This window comes from Microtus ochrogaster, chromosome 6, assembly GCF_000317375.1.
Source record: "Microtus ochrogaster isolate Prairie Vole_2 chromosome 6, MicOch1.0, whole genome shotgun sequence".
Taxonomy (NCBI): Eukaryota; Metazoa; Chordata; class Mammalia; order Rodentia; family Cricetidae; genus Microtus; species Microtus ochrogaster.
Genome location: NC_022013.1, coordinates 58,388,280 through 58,409,017, shown reverse-complemented (window position 1 = coordinate 58,409,017; position 20,738 = coordinate 58,388,280). Strand labels below are relative to the sequence as shown.

General features: G+C 39.9%; 1 protein-coding gene across 1 annotated transcript in view; it reads right to left on the bottom strand.

Annotated features, from left to right (window-relative positions):
- Positions 1–477: 477 nt before the first annotated feature.
- Shld2 (shieldin complex subunit 2) overlaps positions 478–20,738 on the bottom strand; it is an 88,477-nt gene continuing 68,216 nt past the window's right edge. The window contains exons 7-12 of the mRNA XM_005348615.3: positions 15,954–16,148; positions 15,666–15,800; positions 11,585–11,791; positions 6,861–7,089; positions 2,070–2,185; positions 478–854 (exon numbers count right to left, since the gene is read on the bottom strand). Coding sequence (XP_005348672.1) covers positions 613–854; positions 2,070–2,185; positions 6,861–7,089; positions 11,585–11,791; positions 15,666–15,800; positions 15,954–16,148 — 1,124 coding nt within the window. The 3' untranslated portion in view covers positions 478–612. The remainder of the gene's footprint in view (positions 855–2,069; positions 2,186–6,860; positions 7,090–11,584; positions 11,792–15,665; positions 15,801–15,953; positions 16,149–20,738) is intronic.

Below are 20,738 nucleotides of genomic sequence, written 5' to 3'. Positions count from 1 at the left end.
CCCAGCCCAAAACTACAGTTAAAATCAAGAAATTAGTTCACATTGGCAACTTCTTAAGATAGAAATAAGAAAGAATATGTAGATTTTATAACAGAAGGTGATGAAATGTCTTACATATGGACACGTCTTCAATATGTATTGCCTTCATGCATCATGGTCTAAACTAAATGACAATGAGGGACCCATAATTCTCAGGGAACTGTGGAGAAATGATCTAGCCTTTTTTGCTAGATCATTTCTCCAGAATAAAAAGAATACCAACAAAAAAGCAAATAATAAAAGCTTCACAGAATTCTCTTAAAAATTAACATATATTTAATATAATTATATTGTACAGTATAAAATATTTATTTCAAAAACTCTAAGCAAAAGCCCTGTCATTTCATTTATTTCAAAACACAGATCATAGGGTTAGATGGCTCAGCAGTTAAGAGTGCTTTCTCAGAATCCATACGGCAGCTCACAACCATATACTACTCTACTCTGGTTCCAGGGGACCTGGCACCCTCTCCTGGCCTCTGTGGGCACCAGGCACATATATGGTACATAGTTATACACAGGCAAAATTCATAAACATATAAAAAATAAATATTCCAAAGACAGATGATTTCATCACTCCTTCCTTGGAATGCTGTCTGTGTCCTCCTCTGACCTCAGAGAAAGTCCCAAGCTCCACGTCTTACGTGAATCAGGACAGAAGTCTAGTAGGAAGAAATCCTGCTGCAAAGGGTAGCTGTTTTCATCCAACTCGAAAAGGCTCTGGATCTTCAACACACAAGGCTCTGCACCGACTGCCAACAAGGAGTGGAGCAAGTCGGCGGCGACCAAGCCATAGGTGACTTCTGAGGAAGGTACTGAGGAAGAAAACACACATGCCACTCGGGTCAGGACCCTTCAGCTTCACAGAAACACATTCTGAAGCCTTTCCTTGTTTCCTCAGCCTTCACACACACCTTAAACTTCTTGTTCTCCACCTCTCTTTCTAGTTCAAGCTGTTGAAGGCAGTCTAGAAAGATCAAGGTGTGGTTCCCACTGGGCATCAGAAGCGAGCACAGGCCGTGCTCAGCCCAACAGCAGCTCCAGCCATCAGCTTCTGAACAAAGTGATGGGCATGGCACTGGGCTTCAGCAGTCGGGAGCACCTGTACTTGCAGAGAACCTGGGCTTAATTCCCTGCACCCACACAGCCGCTCACAACAGCTCCCGACTCCAGTTCCAGGGGACCCAATGCCCTCTTTTGGTATCTTCTTGTGTGTAACTATGCAGGTGAATAAAAACTCATACATTTTTAGAAAGGGCATGCCCATGCCAGAAAAAGCCTCATACTCATATTTCTACAGTTTTTAATCACAGCTTTAAGTACATGTACAAGCTGAATATCTCTGAACCAACGTTCTTGGGACCAGAAGATTTTGGAGTATCAGATTTTTAAAAATGTACATACATTATGAGGTCCCTTAGGGATAAGACTCATATCTAAACATGCAATTCATTATGTTTCCTATTTTTGGATTAGATGCTCAGCCCATTATTAACAAGAAGAGCAACCCACTATTACAAAACTAAGAAAACAAAGGAACTGGATTAGTTTGTCCATGTAAGGAGTCTGAGGCTAGTGAGGATGGGCATACATGATCATCCAACAGGAGGGTGTGTCTGCTCTCATCTTAGTCTGACTGCCCCCGGCATCACAGCTGAGCATCTTAGAGGATCCTGACATTCCATTCCCATGATAGCTCACTTTTAGGCATGGTGCTATACATCCATCTGTTCGCTAGTATTTAACTACCATTTGTTTAACTACTATTCCTAGCGTTTTGCTGACCAATTAGGAGTCTGGACTAAAGAAACTAGGAGCTTCCTTCCTTCTTTCCATGTACGAAGACAGATGTAAAGAGATCTTACCTTCCAACTTATGTAAGTTTCATTCATGTTTCACTCAAACTCAACTATCTTCCTACTTTTATACTGACAGGGAAAAGCTTCACCTACAACATAGTGCCCTTTCCGTCGTGACTACTCTCGTGAACAGCTCCATGGGACAACTGTGTGGCGTGGATGCTATTTTACCTATCACTCTGTTGAGGCAATCTGGAGAGATGTTGAGAAGAATCTGCTCCATCATCTTTGACCCTACTCGGACACAAGTACAATGTCTTCCATCAACTATGGTCATTAAAGCCGGCCTAGAAAAAATAAGAGTATTTAGACTCAGACGCATGAGCAGAAAGGAATTTAGCAAAGGAAAACAAAGCATGATGCAGATTTCACCCCTTTACCCGCATAATTGCAGGTTGTGTCTCTCTGCTTGTCTCTGTCTCGTTTGCTCTTACTCTCTCTCGTGCTCTCTGCTCTCTTCTGTCCTTCCATTCTTCATTTCAGAAAACACAAGCCGAGTCTCTATAAGAGCCATGGACGGTGCTCTGTGCTGGCTTACACTCATGACAAGACAAACCTGGCTCCTTCATTCAAGGATGTAGGGAATTTTATAAGAAGCGGGGTTTTGTTTGTGTGTGTGTGTGTACGTGTGTGGTTTTGTTTATCTTCTTGTTGTTACTGTTCTGGTTGGTTGGCTGGTTGGTTGGTTGGTTGGGATTTGGGTTTTGTTGGTTAGGGGCTATGAATCCAAACCAGAGCTCATGCATGGGGTCAAAGGCCGCACTACTGACATTTACAGCTAACTCCAATATTAGACTTTTTTTTTTCAACAATGCTGCTAAGGTGGGCCAGAATAACCTTTTCAATAAACCATGCTGGACACATATGCAGGAAAAAAATACAATTGGAAATCATGTTAAGTAAAAGAGGTCAGATTCAGAAAGACAAATACCACATATTTTATTACATTTGGAGAACCATGCTAAAGTTTTATATATCCGATATATGTAATTATCTATACATGTATACTAAAGATAAGATTTAAAATAAATATCATATTTATAAAAGCAGAGGAGAGAACTAGCTGTATGAAGAAAAGGAATCAGCTAGAAAAACCTGAAGAGGCATATGGGGAAAGGATAGAATGAGAACAAATTATAATAATACGATTATTTGCCGGGCGGTGGTGGCGCACACATTTAATCCCAGCACTCGGGAGGCAGAGGCAGGCGGATCTCTGTGAGTTCGAGGCCAGCCTGGTCTACAGAGCGAGTTCCAGGACAGGAATCAAAAAGCTACGGAGAAACCCTGTCTCGAAAATCAAAAAAAAAAAGAAGGAAGAGGAACCCATCTGACCTCAGCCATAGGGGCTTTAGCCTTGAGCCCACTGAAATAGGCACATGCTGGAATCACTGCAAGTCTTCCATGCACTGGATAAGAAGAGTGAAAAGAACACTCTTCCTCCCAGGCTCTGAGAACCCAACAGCGCCCCAAATCTCCAACCTTCCCCAGCCATCAAATCCTACCTGATGGGGAAAGTTTTGAGAAAACCCCAGGCAAAGACAGACATCAGAGAGTGATGTGAAAAGGAGTGTCCATCTCCATTCCAGCAAGAACTGCCCCAATCTGGGAAGATCAAGTTAGTATCATTGCCTCTCCCACTCCTGGACAAGCCTCAGGCACTGCCTGTATGGCAAAGGCCACTGTCCCTGGCTTCATGAAGACCCAGAACAGTTTATATTGCCTGACTGCATTCCACACCTACTCAGCCTACTACAGTCCATCCATCTCAACCAGCTCTAGCCAACGTATTTTTGAGTGTTGGTCCTGCCAAACCAGGACCGATTTTGACCAGTGCCACCTAACTAGGTATGACCAACTCCACCCAGTCTAGCATCTCTTAGCTGGCTGCTTTAGGCTTACACCCTATAAAACATCATCTTACACTTCTCTTCAGAAGCAATCTGTTTTCCACTGCTTATGACTAAGGCCCCAGCACCTCCCAGGACTTCAATCTAGTATCTACTGCAAGTCTTCAGCCACCACTTTCCATGGAGAAAGCTAACATTCCAGGGCCAATCATATCAGAAGATCAGAGACTGGGAGTGAGGGGATGGCTCGGCAGTCAAAGGTACTTGTACTCTTTGCCTCCAACAATACAAGACTCCAGTTCCAGGATATCAACATCCTCTGCAGGAACCAGGAACACATATGTAGGCAAATACTCATACACATAAAATAAAAGAAAAACTAAATGGAAAAAGGAAAGCATGAACCTATCATAAAGAGCTGGGCTCAGGAGAGTATAAGAATACTGCCAAGCCGGGCGATGGTGGCACACGCCTTTAATCCCAGCACTCGGGAGGCAGAGGCAGGAGGATCTCTGTGAGTTCGAGACCAGCCTGGTCTACAGAGCTAGTTCCAGGACAGGCTCCAAAGCCACAGAGAAACCCTGTCTCGAAAAAACAAAAAACAAACAAACAAAAAAAAGAATACTGCCAATACTCCTCTGGGGAAAGAGGAAATTTCTTCTTCAGAGGGGAAAAGACAGGAAAATTTTTTGATATATTTGGTTATAGAATGTAAGCTACCAAGACGCTTGGAACAAAGTGATTTTCCACAAGAATATTAAGATAGATACAGATGTACAGACTGATTATAGAGATATATAATTATGTAGACATACAGATAACTGCAAACATGCTAATATTTCTGAAAAAAAATTAAAACAAAATAAAGCTGACAAAAGACATATAATTCAGTTGCTATTAATAAATGAGTACTAAAGAAGACCATATTCATTTTCTCATAATTTGATATTATTCACATTAGCTTTCAAAATAAAAATCTCAAAGAAAGTATTTGATATGAAGCTAAACTCAAATATTTCTTCAATAATTAGGCAAATAATAAAACACTTGTATGAAAAAATAATTTAGGGCCAGCAAGATGGCTCTGAGGATGAAGGTACTTGCTGTGCAAGCCTTGACTCTATGTCTCCTAGTGAGCTTCAACTATCAACTTGACACAGCTCAGAGTGATCTATCTGAGGGAGTTTCCATCAGATTGGTCTATGGGCTATGAGCATCCCTGTGGGTACCATCTCCAGGCAGGGGTCTTATGCTGTCTATGAAAGTTACCTCGGCAGAGGCTAGGGAGCATGCCAGTCAGCAGCGTCCCTCCATAGTTTCTGCTTCTGATCTGGTTTGAGTTCTTGACCTGACTTCTCTTACTGATGGCCAGTTACCTGGAAGTATACCCAAGAGACCCTTGCTTCTCCGAGTTGCTTTTGGTCATGGTGTTGATTATCACAGCAACAGAAAGCTAACTGGGTTGTCACAGAAGTAGAGAACCCAACTCCACAAAGCTGTCCTCCTACCTCCATGACATGGACACATACGTATTACATACATAATAATAATAAATAAAAATGTAAAGTATGGACGCAGTCCATAACATAGATGAACTTTGAGAACTCTGTGTGAGAGGCCAGTCACAAAAGATCCCACGTTATGTGAGCACTGTGTGAAATGCTCAGGTCGGCAAATCTACAGCAACAGAAAGTAGGTTAGCTGTTTCCACCGTGAGGAGAATGACTGCTAAGGAGAATGAGTCTATAGTCCTGTGGATGCACTGTAATCACTAAATTATAGAGTTAAAATGCTTACATTTTTATTGTGTGGATATGGGTGCCACATGTACACATACCATGTGTGAACTTCTATGGTGACATGTGACTTACTGCTCAATAAAAACATTTTACAAAGAAAATATACAATTAACTACAAATTACAAGGCATGAATTTTTGTGGCATAATACTTTTGTACACTGTAAAATTTGTTACTTGTATTAGTTTAATAAAATGTTGATTGGAGTAGGTAGCCAAGCAGGAAGTATAGGTAGGGAAACCAGACTAAGATAATTCTGAGCTGAGCAGTGGTGGCACACGCCATTAATCCCAGCACTCGGGAGGCAGAGGCAGGCGGATCTCCGTGAGTTTGAGGCCAGCCTGATCTACAAAAGCTAGTTCCAGGACAGGCTCCAAAGCTACAACAAAACCCTATCTAAAAAAAAAAAAGAAAAAGAAAAACCAGACAAGATCTCGCTGTGTAGTGCTGGCTGACCTTGAACCTGAGCTCCCACACTAATCTTCCAATTACTGGGGCTGCACACATGTGTAGCACAGGCCCAGCTTCATTCACTTGCTTCTAACAAACATCAGGATCTGCAAAGAGAACTAAGGCTTCTGACCGAGCTTCTGTACATGACCTTCACAGGCACACTGCACATCACTTAGGAGTATTAGGAGTTTGAGACTAGCCTGGGTTATGTAACAAGACCCTGTCCACAACAACACAAAAATAAATAAATAAAAGTATGGAATACACATGTATTTACTTTTGAAAGACTTCAATATTTGGAAATAACAGGCAACAAATGCAATTTTACGGCTATGAAACAATGACTATCCAAGACTTTGAACACTATCTGAAAGCCGTGTGCTTCTCACTGAGCTAGCAACAATTTTACCAATGAACATATATTGACTAGCTGTCTTTCACGTCTAAAGTAAAGGTGAGAAGATGAAACACTGAAGGCTAAACAAATATTCCCCGGCCTCTGCAAATAACTCACAGAAAGGTCACATCACACTTTTAACTTTTACAGTGTCACTAGATACCAAGATGGGGCAATGAGTTATGATGGAACAGTCAGCTGCTGATTAAAAGTGAACAAAGTCTTCAGTATACCTGTTTTAAGACAATTAGATCCAGATAATTCTTTAAAATAATCTTATCCATTACTGGGAAATTATGCTTTCAAAAATTGGTATTTGTCACTCAGGGAAATTTCATTCTCCTGCTTAAGCTCTCAATTAATTATATTATAAAAGATTGAAATTTGAACTTTTCGTCACTTCCAGTCCTATGCAATAAATATTTTCCATCAAATTAACAAAACATCACCCTTTGTTTCCTTACCTATAGAACGTTTTCTTCCTAGCAAATGGCAAGCAGCTCAGACACTGTCTGTAGATCCTGTTCTCATCTGTCTCCAGTTCCGAGCCACACTGTGCACAGCCGGCATATGTGATGTTGGGAAGAGAAGAGAAGATATGCTTCAGGGAACTGCGAGCATTTAGAGCTATCTTCTGAGCTGCTGTGACAGCAAACACCAGCTCTGAAACCTTGGCTTTAATTAGAACCACTCCTATATAAAAATGAAATATTACAGTTACTAGAGCCAAAAATATCTTTGACAAACACAGCAAGCAATGTAGTGTGTTAACAGTCAGTTAGGTATAGGCTACAACCAAGGTCGTTCTTGGAATTCATCCCTTCCTAGAGAATCCTAACTCACTTAGGGCTTCCATAAAGAACCTAGAACATAACGGACGATTTGCCTGAACCTGAGTGAGTCTACGTGACCATTCCGAAAGGAGTGGATGGGAGAGCATGGCTTCTTTTTCATTCACTGTAACCTCAAGCATGTCAACTCACCTAACAATTAACTTATTCACTACATATATACTGAATATCTACTGTATCTACTACGATCTTTGGATCCTAACTTATTTTCCCCTTTCTGCATACCAGTATATCCTATGAATCTATCTGAACATCATTCTCCTCTCCATACTCATTTAAAGGTGTCTTTAAGCTTGCACACTTGTGTTTTGTTTTGTTTTGTTGTTAGTCATCTTTCCATCACTGAAACAAAACATGTGACATAATTTAAAGGCAGGAAGATGTACTCGGGCTCAGGGGTTCCGAGGTCTCAGTGCAGGCATGGTGGAGAGGAGAGCAGAGCAGGATAGCTCACATCATGGCAATCAGGAAACAGGGAGAATGCTGGAGCTAGTTTTCCCTTCCCTTTTCTACCATCTGGACCCTGGCCAATGAGATGCTGCCACCACAGTTGGAAATGTAACACAAATAATAAAAACCCAAGACAGATATTGGGGTTCAAGCTGAAGTCCTATCTCTTCCCCTTTATATTTCTCTCACGGCCCAGCCATATCACTCCTGTCTCCAGCTCCCTAGTACTAGGATAAAAGGTGTATGACTCCAAACACTGGGATTAAAGGTGTGAACCACCAACACCTGGATCTGTTTCTGGATCGATCTTGTGTAGCCCAAGGTAGCCTTGAACTCAAAGAGATTCATCTGACTCTGTCTCCCAGATCCTAGGACTAAAGGTGTGTGCCACCACTCTGTGGCCTCTACGGGAGTTCTGCATTCTGATCTTCAAGCAAGCTCTATTTATTAAAGTACAAATAAAATATCGCCACACAGAACAGGCCTTCCCTTGGTTAATTGTCTTTGGAAAAATCCCACAGACACATGCAGAGTTGCACTTCACTAAATTCCTAGTGCTTCTTAAAGCAATCAAGATTAACCATCATGATCCTCTCAAAATTATAGATCAAGATGTATCATGTTAGCCCCTGTTCGGTTTTCTGGCTCTCTCTTTTGGAATTCAATAGTGGTGGCTCTCCTTAATATCCTTGATTTGTCTGAGTGTCTTGGAGCCCGGAAATGCTTTCATCATTTTTTCTATCCAGGCCATGTATCTCTACATAACTTAGTGGGAGTGGCCACATAGTTTATAAGATGTAGCAGAATCAACATTACTCTTTCTCACAGCTATGTTCAATCACACACATACAAAAATGGAAGCATGCAGTAATTTCAGAAGACTTTTCATATAATCATTTTACAACCTTGCATACCTCTTTCAAAAATTGCAAAGAGGCCACTGTAAAAGTGGACTTTGCTTTCAGGGGTATTCTACAATGCTGGGCACTAAATTCTGCCTCCTGTCGGAGACACTGGGTATGCTCAGCTCTTTACAAGGAGCCGCCCTTTTCTGGCTGCGGCAGCAGAAAGACAAACTTACATCTCGCCAGCTTGAGAGCCCCTTTCTCTTGCCTTTTATTTAATGGGGGAAAAAAAGGCTATGAAAAGTTGCTCATTCTTGCATGTTCTCTTTCCATCTTCATATTTAAACAAACAATGACAGAAACCATGTGCCTGTTCTTGTGATTGATCAGAGAAAGAAAAGGGCTAAAGAGGCCTTTTGAATACACCCTATCAAAGGCTGGCTACAACAGTACAGTTGGGTACCCAGTGGATACCAAATACCCCAGAATTTATAAAAACATTGCCAGTGCTCAGCATCATCCCCAAGCTAGTGAGGCTGTATCTCTGCTACCACTAATCATTAGTTCTGTGGCCACCTCATCTGCTGACTGAGGTTGCTTACTTTTATTTTTAAGTCTAATTCTAGGTAGTGATCCTAACAGGTCATTATCTTGTATAAGCAGTAGATAAAGCTGACTCCTCCACAGAAACAAATAAAAACTGCAAAGTGGCACAGCCCCTTGCTGCCTATGGCCTTCTTTACATGGCAACCATCTCTGTGGTTCTATGGAATTTTGAGGGTAAACCCAGTTTAAAAATTTATATAAGCCTTCATTACCCAAGATTTCACCACTCAGCGTAAATCTGGATTCTACTTTGCCACAACAACTTCAAGTTTGAAAGTGGTATAAAAGGTATCACTAAAAACACCTGTATTTGCTGGATGATGGTGGCGCACGCCTTTAATCACAGCACACAGAGGCAGGTGAATTTCTGTGAGTTTGAGGCCAGCCTGGTCTACAAAGAGGGTTCCAGGACAACCAGGGCTGTTATACAGAAAAACCCTGTCTCAAGAAAAAAAAGAAAGAAAAAGGAAGGATGGAAGGAAGGAAGGAAGGAAGGAAGGAAGGAAGGAAGGAAGGAAGAAAAGCTTACATTTTTTAAAAATCTGGGCATCTTAAAAATACTAATTTAACTAGTATTTTTAATTGTTAATATTAATAGAGGCCTCAATGTAGCATTTCTTGTATGGAGTTATTTTCTAAGAATAAAGTTATTATTTTCAACTAAAATGCTTTTATTCATTTCATTCTGTTCTTGCATTTTTCTTAGCTTAGTTGGATGACGCAGCAATGCTAGTCTATACTCATCCTGTAAAGCATAGATACACATATATTAGTTATTTTCTCATCACTGTGGCTACATACCAGACAAACAGCAACTGAGGAAAGAAGGGATTATTTTTCGTTCAGAGTTCAAAGACTGCATTCGGCTAAAGGAGACCGCATGAGCAGAGGAGCGAGGCAGCTCACACACTGCATCCTCAGGCAGATGGGTGCTGGGGCTCAGCTCACTTTCTCCTTTTTCCATTTTTATTCAGTCAGGACTTGAAACCATAGGATGGTGCTGCCCACATTCAGGGTGTGTGTTCCTTATTAACCTTCTATGGAAACGTCACAGACACATCCGGGTTATGTCACCTAGGTGCATCTAAATCCAGTCAAATTGCCAGTGAAGACTAATCAACACAAGCCATATGAACTAACATGACTAGTGAGAGCTGATCCACCATTTGGTCACAGTGGAACAAGGACTACATTTTACTCTCATCTTGTTATAAACATACACACTCCTGGCACATAGTTCCTAACACCCTAGGTATCTCAGAATGGTGAGAGTATTCTTTGTATGCCAGAATCTGATATGACTTGGGCCATGGCGCTAGTGTCTGGGCCCCTTGGACATCTTGACTAAGTCTACACGGCCAGAACAATTCCCAGAGCTCCCACAGGGATGGAAATGGTGTCTTTAGCAGCCAAAGGAGAAAAGCTCACAACTCACAGAGCGTGGGCAAACCCAGACCCTTTACTGACAGGAAATTCATGGTATTAATGGGCCACATTGTTGGGGGCGGGGATCTCAATTTCCATCTCAAATGAGAAAAAGCAAAACCCAAGCAGGTAGAAAAAAAGAACTAATACATATCAGAAGAAAGGTGAAGAAAAGAGAAAACAGAAAAATCACTGAAACCAAATGGTGATTACAATCAGTAAAATGAATAAAATAGAGAACAGAGTGAACCAACTCCTACTATCAGGTAAGACTGACAGCATTACCTAGTCTAACAATATTCAAAAGAATAGTAGGAGAATGACTTATCAATAACTTATCAATGTGCATCAATAATTTTTGCTATGTCAATAATTTAAAGGAACAAATTTTGTGAAAACTACAAACAAAAATTCACTCAACAAGCAGATAATCTTAACAGCTTTGTATCTATTAAATACATTGAATTTACAGTTAAAACCTTTCAACAATGAAAATCTCAGAGCCTAGGATGGTGGTATACACCTGCAATCCCAGCCCTGGAGTGACCAAGAGCAGGAGGATCATGAGTTGGAGGTCAGGGCAAGCTTTATAATGAGACCCTGTTTAAAGACAAAAGCATAATTATGCATGAAAATATCAGGTGTTCCTTAATAGTTTAAAATAAAAATAGAGGTAGAGGCAGAAGACTAAGAAATCAAAATCTGATTCAGCTATTTGTAGAGATCTAGATTTCACTTTCTTTTGTGAGGTGTGGTTCAAGACAGGGTTTCTCTGTGCAATAGTCCTGGCTGCCCTGGAACTTACTCTATAGACCAGGCTGGCCTCGAAGTGAAAGAGATCTTACTCTATAGATCTGCCTACCTCTGCCTCTAGAGTGCTGGGATTAAAGGAGTATGCCACCACTGCCCAGCTATATTTCATTTCCATATTTAATTATATATATTCTCAGAAATGGCAGCCTCTTTGCTTATACTAAGATGAGAAACATTTTACATATGTAAAGACCATACCTGAATACTTATCCTTTAGGTGGGTTGCTAAGTCTGATGTCTTGACAAAGGAGGGAATGCTTTCTTGAAATTTTGCTTTAAATGAAATTGCTCTTGTATCATCATCGAACAGGCATTCACAGGATGACCACAGTGTTGTGTGCAACTCTAAGTTTTCTAGTATGCAATTGCGTTGAACAAAAAGGTACTTAAATTCCCAAATACAATCTTAAACAAACAAACAAAAAAAGTCACCAAAATAAGAAATCTCTGCTCAGAATCAGATTAAGTAGACTAACCTAACTAAATCAGCTAAACATAACTTTTATCACTAAAGAATTTGGGCAAAACAGACAAAATATAACTGTGTGGTTAAAGCAATTGAATTTAAAAGCTACAAATTATCTCTCTATAGAGTCCATGCTGGCTTTGAACCCTTACTCCTTCAAGCACTGGAATTAGATGTGTGCACACCACACCTGGCTAGATATCATTTAGGAATCTCTTCTAATTTCCTGGCCCCTCTAAACAGCTGCCTTTCAGAACAGCACATTCTCATTTTGAGATATAGAAAGGTTTTTTGTTAACTAGTTGAGTTTTTTTAGGACAATGAAATGTGTGGTATTCTAATTCCCTCGGTAAGAACTGATTTTTGTTGTTTTGTTTCTGTTCAGAATTGACAAATATGTCCATATAGGAAATTCTACATTGAGGCCTTTATTAATATTAACAAATAAAAATACTAGTTAAATTAGTATTTTTAAGAAGCCCAGATTTTTTAAAAATATAAGCTTTTCCTTTCTTTCTTTCTTTCTTTCTTTCTTTCTTTCTTTCTTTCTTTCTTTCTTTCTTTTTCTTTGAGACAGGGTTTTTCTGTATAGACAGCATCATTAGATAGATATTGGATAGGTGCTAGCAACTGAACGCAGTTCTTCTACCAACAGCCTATAACTAGTTATCAGGAAAACAATTGTGCTGAGAAATTTCCTTTTTCCTTAGTATAATTGGGGGGATTTTATTTTACAAGATAACAGTCTATCACTAAGGAAAGCAAAGGCAAAGATTCAAGGCAGGAACTTGAGGCAGATGCAGAAGATCACTATCTACAGAATTGCTCCCAGTTTCCTATACAGGACAGGCTGGCATGGTTAGAAATTTCACAGGGTAGGTTCTCCTACATCAATTAGCAATCAAGAAATTTCCCAAAGACTAAGAAAATGGGGCCATTCTTCAACTGAGACTGCGTCTTCCCAGATGAGTCAGGTTGACAATGAAGATTAGCCATCACATCTTTCCTTTGTGTTATTTTAAACAGTCTACAAGCTTCTCTAATGGTCAAAAATAGACGCTTATTATATGTAGATGTTTTACAATACCTATGATTCCAACAGTAACATTAATAATTTAATATTATGTCATTTTCTTTTTTAATTTTTTTACATCCCAACCACAGCTTCCCCTCCCTCCATTCCTCTCAGCTAACCCACCTCCTGCTTTAGTCTAATTTTAAAGTTGAATATACAACAGAGAACATGATTATCTGAAAAAAAGTCTATACTGCTGTTGTTTAAAGATTAGAACCATTGGGCTGTTAGTAGAATGGCCAACATGCATAAGATGCTGGGCTGGATCTTCAGCACTGTACAGAACAAGACTGCTGGCCTGTAATACCAGACACCTGAGAAGTGAAGACAGGAAGATCAGAATTCAATACCATTCTCAACTACGTGGTGAGTTGGAGGCCACTCTGGGCTAGTCTGTCTCAGTAACAACAAAAATCAGTCCTTACCACGTTATTTGAACAGGTGCTACTGTGTCTAAACACTGTTTTGTTACTGTGGTTCTAGAGAAGCTAGCTAAGTAAGACAACTAAATTGATTTATGGCAAACTTGAAGAAGTTATAGTAGGCAAGCTAGGATGTAACTGGATTACAAACATCCATGTAGATATAACTGTGACTTTGGATAATAGACAATCATAAACTGGGGTTATTTGCATTACTTTACTTAATTAACTATAAGAGTACTTTATCATATTTTGTTATGTATTTGAAATGGAAGATTTCTTTTTAAAACAACTGCATGAAAATGGTATTTGATTCTGTATAGATTATTTTATGCTTACCTAATTATTCTTTTGTTTGTTTGCAACAGGGTCCATGTAGCACAGGCTGGCCTCAAAATACCGAAGTAGTCAAATATAGCCCTGAACTCCTTCCTGACCCTCGTGCCTCTATCTCCCAAGTGCTGAAATTACAAGCATGGACACTACACACAAGCCCAATTACTCTTAGGAAGTATAATTTATGTTGCCTGTGCCCTCATTAGAATCTAAGCTGTGACCACTGCAAGCTGCATACAAAGTATGCTAGCTTCCTGCTGGCAATGAGTATTTCAAATAAATGCAGATTTGAGATTTCTTACTATTCTCCCTAAAAACATCAATTTTGTTATCGTTATTATTGAATATAGACTACTTGGTGATCATTTCTGATTGTAAGAGCTAAGTTTGTTCTTTTTAAGAATATATAAAAGCCAGTGCCTACTTCAGAAGTTCATGCAGAGATGGCCTCAAGAAGTGCTAAATGAATAAAAAGGTTAACAGTTTCTGAAAGTACAATTGCTTCCTTAAATTACCCTCCAAAATTGTTATTTTTATATTAAAGGGCATTGTCTTGAGGTATTAAAGCAGCTGTTAAAACTTTAAGGTGATGAGGGTATAAATAAATTTAGGTGTAATTAGTGAATTCAACAAAAGCAATTTATAACGTAATTCCTGGATTCCTAAGTTTTCAGTATTAACTAAAAAGCCATGGAACTATCTAGAGATACAATGATTCTCCTTCTGTCAGCATAAAGTCCCTAACCCTAAACCACACTGAGAAAGCAGCGGGCGCTCTGCCCCATCACTTTACCCCTGACCTACATTTGCTTCGCATGCACTGGACTCGTGTTCACGGCTGAGATACCGTGCTCACTGATCATGTCTGCCATCGATACGTGTTTGCCAAATTTCACAACTGGACAAACATCTGTCACTATTTGATCCTAACATAAAAGTCAGACTTATCTCAAATCCTAGTTAGGGCTATTAATGATTAAAAGACAGTGGGACAGACCCTACCTCCAGATAAGCACTTGATAGACAGAAGTTTGAACCGCAACATTACCTCATTCAAGTACAAAATAGTGAACCAGTTGATCAATGCCAAATTATTTTCAGAGTAAGGTGACTCAAAAACCACTATTTAAACTCTCAGGCTGTTAAAATCAGAATTTCTCAGCAGTGAAGTAAGATACTGTACTAATTTTTGAAACACCCCTTTTAATTTAATGCACCATGAATTATTAACTTAGGCTTTTAAACAATGTACCACTGGGCCATACTTTTTAAGCAAGCATTCTATAAAGGTTAAGAGTTCATATTTTTAACTGTAATAAAAACCCAGGACATAGCAATTAATTCACCAGGAAATGTAACTTGAAGACTTAATGTAATTCCCCCAACATCTGCCTTCTGTCAGAAAGGAACTCATTTATAAGAGCACTCTGCTGAAAAACACAAGCTGCAGACATTACATTTAAAGAGCACCTCTGAGGGGCTAGAAAGATGCTCAGCAGTTATGAGAATGCACTGTGACTGCAAAAGACCAAACGTTCCCAGTGCCCAGCTAGGCAGCTGTGACTCCCACTCTAGGGAATCTAGAAGCCAGATTCTGGGCGCCAGAGGCACCTGAACTCACATGTACATACCCACAGACAGACAGACAGAAAGACAGACAGACACACACACACACAATTTAAAAATAAAATCTTTTAAAAAACAAAACATTATTTGAAGGAGATAAAGTTTTTACTAATACCCTCATATAGTAGGCCTGGGAACATTCGAGCCTTTATTTTGTCACTATTAATTACAAAGGACTTCTAGATAACTAAATTTCTATAAGTATAAAATTATAGCAAAAAAAATTTCAGAGCAATCAGTCACTATTATTTCAAATGCTATAATTTCTTCCAAGTCTCCACACCTCAGACAAGCAAACATTAATCATTTACCAAGGTATAAGCAGGTTAAATGCTTTTTGCCCAATATATTTACCCTTTTTCCTTTGAAGCTGAGTATACCAGGCTGCTCCAGGACCCCACAATACAAGCACATAATGGTGACCTTGAATCTGCTCCACAGTTAACACAACTTTCCTTTGCTTCTGTCCTCTATAACTATATAATGCCTCTGGAAAAGGAAAAAGAAGCTAGTTGATATTACCCTGCTTGGGTGACAACATAGGATGTCATGATAAACACACAGTGGTGATCAACTAATGCACCAAGATGGCCTCACACAGGTTTTATGAGCTAACATTAAAGAGACACTCAAAATATTTACCTGTCAATACAGTGACATCCACTACTCTGAGTACTGCATGGACTAATGTATCAGGCTGCAGCTGCTCCAGTTCCACAAACTCCACGGTGCTCATTTTCTGACGCTGCCTCTGAGGCAAATCTTTGAGATAGGAATGTTTTGAAGACACGTATGCCAGTAAGTCCTGAAGTGTAACATTGGTAACTACATTGGAATCTAAGAAACACAAAAAGATGGACAAAGGAAGGCATCATATTTTGCTGGTAATCACAAATATAAAAACAGCTGTGGTGGTTTGAATAAGAATGGCTCCCATAGGCTCATATATTCGAACACAGTCATCAGGGAGTAGCATCTCATAAAGCATTTAATTAAGACTTGCTTATGGTTTCAGAGTTCATTATCATCATGTGGAGTAGGGCAGCACACAGGCTGGAGAAGCAGCTGACAGTTCTACATCTGGATCTATGGGCAGCAGGGAGACAGTGCCATTGGGCCTGGCATGAGCTTTTGAAACCTCAAAGCAAACAGTGACACACTTCCTCCAACAAGGCCACCCCTCCTAATCCTTTTCAAGTAGTGTCATTTCCTATGTAACATATGCTTACATGAGAATTAGGGGAGGCAGTGTGTGTGTGTGTGTGTGTGTGTGTGTGTGTGTGTGTGTGTTTGCTATGCTGTGTGGAATTTGTTTGGGAAGAAAAGGGTGACTGCTTTACAGCATCTTGAAAGTGCTAAGGACAGCATCCTAAACTTGAATGGTGGAGGGTAGCAAGTGCAGGAGTCTGTTAGGTGGCTTGTAGGATGTGTCCAAGTGATGTGCTAAAGAGCTTGTTGAGGAAGGACTGCTGTCACGATGGCTGGGAAAGATGGGACCAAATTAGACTAAAGACTGGGGAGTCAATAGATAGTTTCAGGATCATTAAAAATTTAAAAAATAATGAAAAATCTGAGCCTGGCTATAGATTGAGAACAGAATGAAATTTTTGGAGATGATAATAGTTTCTATTACCTAACAATATCAAACTTTATTTTTTGAGTAAAGAACAGGCTGCATATTTTATAGAAATTAGGTAATGTTTTATATGTTTTTATATCTCACAACATAAAGCAGTTTATAAAAAAATATTATGCACAGTGTTATTTTTAAAAAAAACTCCTGAGAAGAAGCTAAGTCTGCAAAGACTGACTCACTGATCAGAATGTCAACTGTAAGAACAGCGCTTGATTATTCAGTCATAATACTGTTTCAATGATTTTAATCTTCCTCTCTCAATGTTCATTTTACTTTTTAAAGATTGTTTCATTTTTCTGTGCACCACAGGAGTTCCTGGTACCCACAGAGTGTGTCAGATCCCCTGGAATTGGTCGTGAGCTACTAGATGGGTGTCAGGACTCAAACCCAGGACCTTTATGCAAAATGTACTCTCGGTCACTGAGTCAATTCTCCGGATTCTGTTTTTAATTTTGTTGAAGCAAACTTTACAGCTGTACATACAATAAAATATGCATATTTTAGAAGCATTGACTGAAGCCGCAGATGGTTCATCAGTAAAGGAATTTACTTCCAAGCCTAATGACCTGAGTTCTGACCCAGGACTTACATGGTATAAGGAGAGAAGCAACTCACAGAAGTTGTCTTCTGAATTTTATACAGGTACTATCACCCCATGTAAACTAAGTAAATAAAATATTTTAAAATATGGATAAATGAGCTTTGCTGATCAAATTTAAATTCTCCTGAAGGAAAGGGAGCTATGTTCATATATGTGACATATTTGTGGCCAAAAGAAGATGTTACCCAAATGTACTTTTTTTTTGTTTTTTTTAGAACAACAAGAGTTTATAAACTAATTTGGGATTTTTTTCTTCCTCCCATTAACATGTTCATCTGCATCTATTCCATCTGCCACACCAACACCTAATTATCCACTCACTCACTCACCAGAGGATCATCTACCATGTGACAGGTACCACACCAGGTGCTCAGGAAACCGAGAAAAACCACATCCCAATCTCGACATAGAGAAAGTTACTGATTGACCTAGAGACAGACGGTAGCAAACACTCAGCACAGAAAGTAAACTGAGGAGAGGGTTGAATCTCACTCAGTGAAGTGTTTACCTAGTGCTTGGGTGGCACTGGGCTCTGCCACAGAACCATAAATGCCCATGAGGGATAGAGGAAGGGGACGGAGAGTGGGGGAAAGGAAGAAATGTTCCTGAAAACTTACACACAGAAAAAGAACTACTTAGAAAACAGTTGGCTAGACTCTCCAGGGGATAAACTGGAAAAAGATGAATAACAGTTACAAGAAGAATGAAGTGACAGCTGAAAGTGTCTTGTACAATAACAAAACCAAAAAAAATACAGTCTATCCCAGAGGCATTTGTGTGGTCTGGGGAGCTCCTCCTCACAGACGTGACTAGACTCATGCTTGAGACAAAAAAAAAAAAAACACCTCAGTAAAAGCTGTCTTTAGAGAAAATGGGAAGGAAGGAACAACAGTTGTAGATAGCAACAGCAGAGGAAGAAGAGAGGTCCCAGGAAAAGCCTCTGCTCTCAGCATTTAACAGAGCGTCAGCAAGACCCTGACTTAGAAAGAGCTCTGAAGTTTCAGTGCCTTGGTGCGGGTTGTAGACCTCAGTGAGTCACATGACTTGGACACTCCCGGGTAAATGTCATAGAATTAGACTCTGAATCCTGGCAAGAGAATACCTCTAGGTGGAGGAGAAGAAACGGGATCAAAACTCGACAGCTCAGGCTGGAGAGATGCTCAGTGTTTAACAGCACTGGCCACTCTTCCAGGGACCGGATATTCAATCCCAGCATGCTCATAGCAGCTTGCAGCAGTCTGTAACTTCAGTTCCAGGGAATTCAGTGCCCTCTTCTGGTCTCAGCAGGCACTTCATGCACATGGCATGCAGACATACATGCAGGCAAAACTCACACAAAATAAAATATAAATCTTTTAAAAGAATGCAGCTCAATGAAGGAAATCCAGTCAGAGCCTACAAGGTGACATAGACACAGGTTCCAAGCAACATACCAGACATCAGAAATGACAGCCCAGGAAAGATGAGCATTCTCAACAGGACTCCTGAAGTATGACCAGCATCTACACAGCCTTAGCTGTTTTAAGTAGTTTGAAAGAAAATGTCCCCCTAAAGGGAATGGCACTATTAGAAGGTGTGACTTTGTTGGAATAAGTTTGGTCTTGGAGAAAGTGTGTCACTCTGGAAGCGGGCTTTGGGGGTTCCTATATGCTCAAGTCACGCCCATGAGACAGTCTACTTCCTGTGGCCTGAATGTCAACATGTAACAGCTCCTTCTCCAGCACCATGTGTATGTACCTGCAGGCCACCATGCTCCTCACCATGATGATAATAGACTAAACTTCTGAAAGTGTAAGCCACCACCTCAATTAAATGTCTTCCTTTAAAAGAGTTGCTGTGGTCATGGTGTCCCTTCACAGCAATAGAAATCCTAACTAAGACAACTGTGAAGGACCAAAATCTGAGACCCACCCTCAACCCAGTGAAAGACTGCCTAGGCAAAAGCAGCATGCACATCCTAGCCACAGAAGGATCAAAAGGAGGGGTGACCAGGATCTATGACCAAAGCCACAACGAACTGTCCACTGACACCTCAACTACACCACAAGTAGGCTCCACTTGAACATTGAAAGTGCTTCCCTTGAAAAAATACAGCCAAAAAAACCCCCACAAAATCCAAGCAATGAAATAAACCCAGATGCATAAATCTCAATACAATAATATAATTATATATTTATATATATAAATAAGTAATGTGGCATAACTCCTCCAAAAATCACTAATACTCAAGTAATAGCTGCCAATGAGAGAGAACCAGATGACATCCTAGACAAAGAAATCAAAAGAATTTAAGTATGTTTAAAAGTCAAAGAAGAGCCAGGCAGTGGTGGCGCACGCCTTTAATCCTAGCATTCAGGAGGCAGAGACAGGCGGATCTCTGTGAGTTCGAAACCAGACTGGTCTACAAGAGCTAGTTGTATGACAGGCTCGAAAGCTAGAGAGAGAGAGAGAGAGAGAGAGAGAGAGAGAGAGAGAGAGCTGAATGAAATAATGAAGTTTATACTAGATAAAAACAGAGAAATTTCATAAACAGAACTACTAAGGAAAAACCAAACTGAAATACTGGAAATGAAAACTGAATAAGTTAAATAAATCCTCAGTATAAACCTCACCAATAGAAAAGATCAAATGACAGAATAAGCTTAAAGGCAATGTGGAAGAATTCAAATACTCTAAAAAGGACAAAGATCAATTGGTAAGAATGGCACTTACAAATGACCTGGGACATTAAAAAGACCAAACCTAAGAATCATGGGCACTAGAAGAGAAAGTTTTCATTCTAAAGGCATAGAAAATATTTTCAACAAAATCATCCAATTATAGGAAAAGTCCAATACCAGAGGCATTTAGAACATTAAACAACTTCCCTCATCACATTATAATTAAACCACTCTGGATATATGGAACAAAGAACGTATATTGAAAGCAACCAGAAAAAAGTACAAAACCACATATCAGTGGTGACACATGCCTTTGATCCCAGCACTTGGGAAGCAAAGACAGGCAGATCTCTGTGACTCTGAGGCCAGCCTGGTGTACAGAGTGAGTTTCAGCACAACCAAGGCTACACTGAAAAAACTCGTCTCAGAAACAAAAAAGAAACCAACCAAAATACCAACTGAAATAACAGATTTCTCAACAGAAACTTTAAAGTGGGGAAAAGTTGAAGTGATACATTTTAAGTTGTGAA